The 10,049-nt window shown below is 39.7% G+C and overlaps 2 protein-coding genes across 2 annotated transcripts in view; one reads left to right on the plus strand and one right to left on the minus strand.

Annotated features, from left to right (window-relative positions):
* LOC135239923 (myosin-7-like) overlaps nt 1-2,100 on the plus strand; it is a 4,980-nt gene extending 2,880 nt beyond the window's left edge. Inside the window, exons 2-5 of the mRNA XM_064308927.1 lie at nt 3-148; nt 240-335; nt 681-812; nt 1,983-2,100. Coding sequence (XP_064164997.1) covers nt 3-148; nt 240-335; nt 681-812; nt 1,983-2,003 — 395 coding nt within the window. The 3' untranslated portion in view covers nt 2,004-2,100. The remainder of the gene's footprint in view (nt 1-2; nt 149-239; nt 336-680; nt 813-1,982) is intronic.
* A 6,139-nt stretch (nt 2,101-8,239) lies between these two features.
* Nucleotides 8,240-10,049, minus strand: part of LOC135239924 (myosin heavy chain, fast skeletal muscle-like) — a 24,904-nt gene continuing 23,094 nt past the window's right edge. The window contains exons 30-35 of the mRNA XM_064308928.1: nt 9,988-10,049; nt 9,150-9,320; nt 8,930-9,034; nt 8,743-8,838; nt 8,477-8,608; nt 8,240-8,358 (exon numbers count right to left, since the gene is read on the minus strand). Of these exons, the coding sequence (XP_064164998.1) occupies nt 8,338-8,358; nt 8,477-8,608; nt 8,743-8,838; nt 8,930-9,034; nt 9,150-9,320; nt 9,988-10,049 (587 nt within the window). The 3' untranslated portion in view covers nt 8,240-8,337. The remainder of the gene's footprint in view (nt 8,359-8,476; nt 8,609-8,742; nt 8,839-8,929; nt 9,035-9,149; nt 9,321-9,987) is intronic.

Genomic DNA, 10,049 nt, shown 5'->3' on the forward strand with positions numbered 1-10,049 from the left:
AGTGCTTTTGTGTAATGACATCAAATGTGATTCTAATTTGAAGGTTCGTGAGCTGGAGGCCGAGGTTGAAAATGAGCAGAAACGTGGAGTTGATGCCGTTAAAGGTGTCCGTAAATATGAGAGGAGAGTCAAGGAGCTCACCTACCAGGTATGAAAAAGTTTCCTTTTGTGACATAGGAGGAGTGTTCAGGTATTGGACTGACCAGATAATAAAAAATAACTTTGTTTCCTGTTTTTAGACTGAGGAGGACAAGAAGAACATTGGCAGGCTTCAGGATCTGGTGGACAAACTTCAGCTGAAAGTCAAGGCCTACAAGAGACAGGCTGAGGAATCCGTGAGTCACATTTTCATTACCAAACGCTTTTGTAAAGGAACTACAATCTGTAACGACATGCTATTCTTCAGTCAGTCAAGGGAGAAAAATATGTTACCTTCACATTTATGCATTTAGCCAACACTTATCCAAAGTGCCTAAACAGCTTTTATACTTTAACTTTATGCTTATACTTTTAAACACTGCTACATAATGCAATTCAGGTTAAGTGCCTTGCTCAAGGGTACAATAGTAGTGACTACAACCCTAGAGTTGCTAACCCAGGTCCCTAACCAATATGCAGTGCTGTTACTTCACAATAAACATTTGCATATATCGATGACAAAATGTCTGATGCCCTTTCAGGAGGAACAAGCCAATACCCACCTGTCCAAGTTCAGGAAGGTCCAGCATGAGCTGGAAGAAGCTGAAGAGCGTGCTGACATTGCTGAATCTCAGGTCAACAAGATGAGAGCCAAGAGCCGTGATACTGGCAAAGTAAGTTAATTTTGTCAGAACCATTTAGCATCCCTAATGCTAGGATATATAAAAGTAATAAAAGTAAAATATAAAATGAACACTGTTGGGTTAGTACCCATCAAACAATGTTTTCTCAAGAAATAATTGTGTAGATAGCCAGTTTGCTAACAAGATAGCATATGCACATAACTGCCAAACTAAAGATGAACATTGAGGTTTTTCTTTTATTTTGGCAGTTAACTACATTTTCTTTGCTTTTTTAATGTATCGTATTTTCTCATTTTATCCATGGTTCCATCACAGGTGAATTAATCCCTCCCTATTCTTGTCAGTGATGTGGTAATTCATAAATTGATGGCATCAATAAGGAAAGCTCAGAAATCCAATCATTTGCATTTATTCAAAGATAATACCACCATGGGCCTCTAAGTGGCACTATAATCACATTAAATCTAAACATGGCTCTCATGGGATTCAGACAATACTGTTTGAAATTCCTGGAAGCTCTTGTGGCTTGAGAGGCCAACAGAAGGACACTTATCAGTAGCCTTACTTATCAATCTGGCAGGCTACTGTCAGCTACAGTTTAGGAACAACAGGGTGAGTTTGGTCACCTTTTAAATGAACTAGGTCCCGTAACAGTCAAATCCAGTTACAAGCAGGGTAATCAATACTGCTCACCAAAGCAGACAATGCAGCTGAATAAATTCTTATGCATGTTTAGTAGGATCTTTACAAATATTGACCAATCACAGCATATACTGTATATTGCTGCGCTATAACCTGTGCCAACATTTCTGAAAGAGCTAGCTTCTTTGTTTTTTTTCCAACTGTGGCCTTCACACATCTGAAATAACAGTTTGAAACTGTCAAAATTATGTACAGTTCAGGAATGGCTGTATATGTAGGTATGAGTGAGTAGGATATCAAATCTCTTTTATTGCTGTGTTAGAATTCCCATTCAAATGACTCCCATACAGATTACAGACAACTCATCTGTGCTAAGTATTAGGGTAAAACTAGTCACAGTTACCCATGGAGTCCCTGAACTTTGCAAAAGAGCATGTCCGTGTTCATTCACTTGTGATTAGATATAAACTTACAGTCTTCATGCCATGTGTCAACACAGATATTTTCCTGTTTATGATCTTTTCCTGTAACTGACATCTTTCTCTTTGTTTCCAAAAGGGCAAGGAAGCAGCAGAATAGCCAGGATGAATATGCAGCCAAAGCCTCTCCACGTTTCATACAATATGAACGTCACTGTGAAAGTCTTTGTATAAACTGAATAAATTAATTAAATATAGCACAGGCACCTGGTGAATTTTAATTCAGCACCACACAGGGGATTTGCATATTGGTTTAAGACCTGGCCAACCTAAACACTGCACCACACGGACTCCAGTAAGCATATCTAAACAGTTTTAATTGTGATATACCAAGGAAAATTTATTTAAGTATTTGTTTGTTGCATGTCTGTACATTATAAAACACCCAGCAGCAGAGCAGTAGAGCTTCAGCTCAGGCCTGAACCGCCACTCAAACTCCTTTGGTCTCTGGGCCCCAACAGCTGCTTCCTGCGACTCTGTGGCTTTGCCATATAAGGAAATATCAGCTGGTGCTTGGATCAGGTAGCAGGCCAGTGCAAAGGTGACACTTTGACCCCGTAATTGCTGTGATTGCTACATTTATTCCTGACTGCATTCTGTAGCAGTTTTTCAAAAAACGATATCTTCCATTCCATCACAACACAACTGATATGTCTCTGTGCTGTGACCTGGTGGGCTCAGTATTGGCACTTATACTGTAAAATAAACACAATGGAAATGAAAACACTGCACAGTGGAAAGGGTAACATAGTTTAGCAAAGGCAGGTTATTAATAACAAAACACATAATTACAAAAACAGAGTATTCAGCCCACCTAATGCTTGCCACCTAATTTTAGTTGCCCCTCTTTGAACTTTTCTCGAGCTGTATCTTTCTTGCTGTGTGGTGCCTAGAACTGAGTGTGGTCTGACAGTCATATCGTATAACATCAATTTAACTTCCTTTGACTTATAATAGAAGTCAGCATCAGGCTAGAAATGAGGCCCGAGCCTGCCGTCTTTACGACCAGACCAGAACCAGCCCGACTAGCCAAATTTTAAGCCCGAGCCTGACAGAGCCCGCTCGCTGACATGACACGCCAACAACACTATACGGCACAATAAAAAACAATGCAGTATTTCCTTACTGCGGGAAAGCTGATGAAGGACCATGGAACCGAGGAGGGGGGAACTTCTGCCAGCTGTTGGGGGGGGGGCATCCCTTCCGCCAGCTGTTAAAATGATTGACAACAATGGCACAAAGCTTCTAGTTTTTAAAGTGTACCGTTATGCTTAACTCGCAAATGAAAACAGCCGAACTTGAGCTTTCATACTTGTTTTTTAAACTTGTTTTTTCTTCTGTTAAACGTGATGCACTTGTAAGAATCCCCTCAGATGCACCAATATAAAATAACACCAGCCGTGTCCTTTACAGAGTTCCCACACGTCCTGAAAAATCTGTACTTTTTATGTTAAATGAGAAAATTGCCGAAATATCCTGGAAATCAGTTAGTTGTCCTGGAATCTATTTTAGTGTCGGCCTAATATTATAGGCCAAAACCATAGATGCCCTTTGCGACTGCAATCCCCCCAACCCGGTCCGTGATCTCTATATCCTCCAGGTCAACAATGGAAACCTCATCCCCCATGCAGCCTCTGTTTGAGGACTGGTACAGTGTATTTGTGTGTGGATCGGAGTACACAAGCTGCGAGAGAAAAGTTTAAAAATAAAAAGGGAAACTCACAAACCGCAAATGCAGATTCAACACTGCACAAGCCAATTTTACATTTGAGAATATCTTATCGCAAAAAATACACATGTAAATTGAAAACTTATTTCTGTCAGGACCACTGTCATCAAAGTAGATATTTATTGACAATAAATGGTAAATGGTAAATGGACTGCATTTATATAGCGCTTTTATCCAAAGCGCTTTACAATTGATGCCTCTCATTCGCCAGAGCAGTTAGGGGTTAGGTGTCTTGCTCAAGGACACTTCGACATGCCCAGGGTGGGGTTTGAACCGGCAACCCTCCGACTGCCAGACAATCGGTCTTACCTCCTGAGCTATGTCGCCCCATAAATAAAGACAATACAGTTATGTTTGGCGGTATGGCTCTGTTCTGGAGCTCTCCCGCCAACCACGCAGCCCGCCTTGGATAAGGCCGGGAGGCCAGCAGCCAAACCCCCCTAGAGGGGTACACACAGAACAGATCCAGCAGCAAAGCAAGCTCTTAACACATAGGGATGGAGCAATGCAATTTCTTAACACATAGGGATGGAGCAATACAAAATCTTAACACATAGGAATGGAGAAATGCAAATTCTTGACACATAGGGATGGAGCTGGGGTGGTGGAGGGGATTTACAAAGCAGCGTGCAGCAGCTTGCATGCAGGAGGAGCAGCCGAATGAGTAGAGGGAGGCTGTTTAAATAGACCGCCCTGTTAAGTGGATGTACTGTGATAGGCGAACATCACTCAGCTGAGCCATCAGTTGATTCAGCCGGAGCGCTTGACTCTCGTGGCCTACCAGAACTACGCGATGCTCCATTTTTGGTTTCATATTCAAAGCATGAGGTGTTTGTGTAAAAGAAAAAATGCGTATTAACAAATACTGAAGCATTTGTACAGATCAGTGCACATCCATCCATTATCTAGGTGATACCCCATTTTGTAGTTCTGATCTCATGGTTTCAGAACAAATGAAAAACAAAAAATATTTTTTAAAAGTTCATTGATCCCCCCTTTAACCATGTTCAGTCACAAATACCCTTATTGTCGGGTTTTGTGTATTATACCTGATAGTGTACAGCAGTGTTAATTTTAGATGTTTCAGTATTGCATAGCTTAATATTTGTTAGTTATTAATTTCAGTGGAGTTGTCATTCACAGCCATCAATACAAGCCTTCTGTTGCTCACTCTCAATATAGCTCTCAATTATATACGTAGCATTTGTGTATATCCGTCAATGTATATTTAAATTTACATATGATTTAAAGTTTTAAATCTAGAAAAGTATTATTATTATTATTATTATTATTATTAGACTGTTCTATTTTTCATAAAGCTTTGCACACTGCACAATTTGCAATCATAAGTATAGCTTTCATTTCACAGACTGCTGGCCTGGGCCACCTAGTCTCACAAAGTCAAACTTAAAGTCTCACAAGCTAGGGTGTGTAGGCATCTATCACTAGGGGGTGATAGATGCCTAGTTTTGGACCAGAATGTCCCTTTTTTAAATTATTAGTAAAATGATTTGGTCCCAACCAGGAAATATAAATTAAATTTGACCTCTAGTTTGAAATGAATTTCTGTGTCCACTGTTAATTTTTTAAAATTCCTTATACCCCAACCCGCACCCCCCCCCTCCCCCGAGTCCATGAACAGTTTTGACAGCCCCCCAACCCCCAACCGTCCAGTCCGCAATTGGTTCCAACAGCCCGACATATCTCCCCATCTCCCCCCAAGCCTATGTCTATGGCTGCAATAGCCTAGTTAATGGCCCTCAACATTGCATCTCGCGGTGCTTGCAACGAAAATAAATCTGACACGAGTGTGAACTAATAGCCTATACATCTCCATTGGCAAATATTCTCATGCCTAAAAAAAATGTGTTGAGCCTGCAGAACAGCTGCACAACCACAAGGAAACGTTTGTGTGCAGTCTCAAGAGTTGGCATGCGCATGAGAACGTTTTCACTTGTCAGCTACAAGTTTCATAAATCTCAAACTGTGCGTCAGTTTTCACGTAAGCTCAAATCTATTGAATTTGGGCTCAAATCCATACATACAAGCATTTTATAAATGAGGTCCCGGGAACCTAAGAAAGCTGTTAACTGTTGGAGATGTGAGAGTTCTTAAAACATTGGCAATAGTCGACTGCATTCCTGGTGCCAGTGCGATGGAGGCAAATTGGAAAGTGCAGGTTAAATCTCAACGTCAGCAATCCACGGTGGCACAAACGATGTTTGACAGTAATTCTAAGTCAGTGTGCAGCTCACCCATACCCGGTGCTTTTTATTCAGTAATATTGCTCATATTCTGAATTCTATAAAATGACACATCAGAGCAAAGGCCAGGCCACAGATATATTGTCCTGCATGCAAATATCTGCTAGTTTCATAAAACTGTAGACCAGGCTTCACCTTATTCAGTGTGTCTATTCCCCATAATCAAATAAACTAAATACTGTGGCATTTGCCATAACAAAGACATTGTTTCAAAACAGTACATTGTTGCTTCTTCCTGTAATAATATTATTCTGAAATGTGGTATGCTAAATATTATATTCCTACACAAAATACTGATTACAATCTGGATGCATTATGTCTTACTGAATCATGGTTTAAAGTTGATGAGAATTTTGCTTTAAAAGAGTCCTCCCCTTCTAGTTACTACAAGGTCAACATTATATGTGATATGTTTGGGTCAGTTGCATCAGTTGTCAATTTCCTGCAAGCATGAACTTAAATGCTTTCAATAAACAGTTTGTCAAGTCTACAATGTTTTTTTTGAATGCTTCTGATACTTGAACAGCCATCACACCAAAGCCCAAATAGCCCAAAATTCAGCCAACCTGAACTTGAGCTTGCTTGATTAAAATGTGGAATCAAAAGTTTTGAATCTGTATCTGGCAACTTCTCCTGTTCATGTTGCTTGCTAGCTGGCTATTAATAATAGCACTTGAATTCAGCATAACTCTGTACTGTTTCAACTAGCATAATTTTTAATTAACTGCATCATATTACTTACCTTGCCAACTGAACTACAGCAGGGTAAGTCAGAGAGCCTATCAACTGAAATAACAAATTCATCAAAAGTTTCTATTAATATTCTTACAGACCATACCTCTGGAAAGTTCATTCGATCCCTGAGATAGTTTGATTTGTGCAGTTGTATGAGCTGGCTATCTCTCTCTCCTTTGTCACAGCTACCTGGAATGCAATAAAATACAGCCCAAATGGGGATATTTCATTACATTCATACCAAACCGTTACCAGGTCAGCTGATTGATTTTGGCTAATAGGATATTTTCTACAAAGCAGTTAAGCCATACTGACCAGTGCCAATTTGTAGGCCTTGTCACTCCATATACTTTATATAGGGGAAGATTATTTATTTACTGAAGATTTGTCTAAAAAAATTAAACATCTTTTCACAATCTAGTTTCAAACTACCATCATACCATTTGCCTTCAAAAGTATGATATTTCTCATTCACTTTAATGGAGAGCTTCGCTGTTTTGGACCATAGACGTATGTTTTGGACTCACAACATAGACAATAATTTATATATCCTCCTCAGTATGTAATATTATTGTTTGAAATATTTCAGTTTTAACATTTGTTGTCATCCATGGGCATCCATGGAATAAAACTGGTATTTTATTGAAGAACAGGAGGGTATGATTACATATTTAGGCGTGTTTACCAATGTATGTTATAATGCTTTTGCATTATGTCATTTGTTCCTGTTCTAACATCTCTAATGGGATTCTAATGAAAAATGGTCTCATTTAAATGCTTTATAATGGGGGAAAGCATTTTATACATTTTCGGAGAGGTTTTGGATAGGTTTTTAGACCCCTACAGTACATGTAGGTATCCACCTGCCTATACTGAAGAAAGGATAGTATTTTCCACTTGGAAATGCTGAATTGAGTTGATTTGTAGCTTAATATATGCTTATTTTATAATGTATAGCAAGGCACAATTTGGCTGTTTTGGATTGATTTGGAGATACCGAGAGACCCCAATGCACACTGCTCACATTTTGCTCAGTTGTTGCACACCTATGAGTCGCTGATCCAGGAAGTCTATAGTTTTACCCTGTTTTACATTTGTGACTCTCAGTGTTACATTGCAAAATAAAGGAGAACGACTTAAGTTTTTTTTTTTTTTTTTGTTTGCCTAGATTTATTTGCATTTGTGGCACTACATTTGTTCCTAAATTATGAAAATAAACTAAACTATTTTGGTATAGTGAATGGTACAGCTGCCCTGCTTCATTTAAAAGTCTCAATTTTCCAAGTCTCTATTATCTTCATATGTGGAGCCTTAAATAGAACAGCCCCCTGAATGAGCAAGGATTGGCCAGATTTGGCATCTTCACAAATGTATGTTCTTAGAAAGGGAGATATCTGAGGGCCCTTCTGAAAGGTTTTGATTGGCAGCTTTACATGCTTAAAAAAGCGCTTAACTGTTGGCATGTGTGGTGCTGTGGGGTGGCCTTCCCTCAAGTCATGCGTACCATTATTGGGCTCAGTTCACAAAGACAGTTCCGTTGATATTTACATCACCAAATCAACCATGTCATGGCATGCTATTTGAATAAAAACTAAAAAAAAGTCATGATGTTTCTGATATTTTTATTCAGTGCAAACAAAGTCTTTCATGATGCCATTCATATTATATGAATTTTCAAGAGTCTTTGTTGATGAGGTTCATCTTGTTTATTCAGCTGCTTCCTTGCCCTTTAAAAAACAGAGAGGAAAATATCAATAAATGAGGTACATTGCAAACATATATTTATCTGATATCGTAAGTGTAACAAGTTCACCTGAGATGGATTTAAATAACAAACTAACTCACTTTGCCACTGTCACGGCTCTTGGCTCTCATCTTGTTGACCTGAGATTCAGCAATGTCAGCACGCTCTTCAGCTTCTTCCAGCTCATGCTGGACCTTCCTCAACTTGGACAGGTGGGTATTGGCTTGTTCTTCCTGCAAGGGAATCAGACATTTTTTCATTGTTTTAAAACTGAAATTTGTTCTCTTCCCTCAACTGACTGAAGATTAGTTATTGTACAGCCTGAAGTTTCTTTTCAAAAGCAGTTGGTCATGAAAATGAGACTCACCGATTCCTCAGACTGTCTCTTGTAGGACTTGACTTTCAGCTGAAGTTTGTCCACCAGATCCTGCAGCCTGGCAACATTCTTCTTGTCTTCCTCAGTCTAAAAACAGTAAAAGAAGTTTTTTTTTATTATCCTGTCAGACCAACAACTGGACAATCCTTCACTGCTACAAAAGGAAACTTTTTCATACCTGGTAGGTGAGCTCCTTGACTCTCCTCTCATATTTACGGACACCTTTAACAGCATCGGCACCACGTTTCTGCTCATTTTCAACCTCAGCCTCCAGCTCACGAACCTTTAAATGAGAATTACATTTTACTGAGTCGATGTCATTACAGAAGCACTTGGGATACATGTTTTACACAAAGAAAGCTTCATCCTATATTGTCTCAGAACAATTGATAGTTTACCCTTGATTCCAGTTTCTGGAGCTGCTTCTTCCCACCCTTCATGGCCAGGTTCTCTGCCTCATCAAGACGGTGCTGCAGGTCCTTGACAGTGACCTCCAGGTTCTTCTTCATCCTCTCCAGGTGAGCGCTGGTGTCCTGCTCCTTCTTCAGCTCCTCCGCCATCATGGCAGCCTAGGATGTTCCAGGGAGTTACATTTAAATTACATTTAGACAGGTAGCAGATGCTCTAATCCAGAGTGCTTACAAAATTGTAGGCAAAGAATAACTAAAACTGAATGTAATTTTACTCAGGAATGATGGTTTGCTATGTGTACATGTCTTCAATGAAGTCGTGAACACTTAAACATACAACATAAAGTTAAGTGTCATAGTTTGTTAAAGAGAGAATGTAGTGGGAATGGGAATGCAGTGTTTCAAGAAGCAAATGGCTTTCAGGATATATTACTTGTAGCATCGTCAGGGGTACTGAAGCCATAAGAAAATGTCAGCACTCAGAATTAGGTGTGCTGAGATACAAATCAAACAGTTGTGCTTTTGGTAGAAAATGCAGAAAATTATGTTGCCCTGATTGGTGCTCATAGGCTGGAGTGGTCTGGCAGGAGTTCACAGCTTGATTATAGATTGCAGGCGGGGATGTCTTCGCTGTTGCTGCACCACACGCCAGAACTAACACTGTATATATTTTTTGGGCCCCACTGACAGCCAGCAGAGGCAGATGATGTGTGTCTTAGCCAATAATAGATGATGTGAGTTAACTGGCTATCAATAAATTGAGAAAAACTCAGTCAGACTGCGGATCCATTTCATTGCCTTTACTATATTGTGTGCTGTGACTCACGTCAGTGATGGCTTTCTTGGCCTTCTCCTCTGCATTCCTTGCTTCCTGGAGGGTGTCGTCCA

This window comes from Anguilla rostrata, chromosome 14 (assembly GCF_018555375.3).
Source record: "Anguilla rostrata isolate EN2019 chromosome 14, ASM1855537v3, whole genome shotgun sequence".
NCBI classification, from domain to species: Eukaryota; Metazoa; Chordata; class Actinopteri; order Anguilliformes; family Anguillidae; genus Anguilla; species Anguilla rostrata.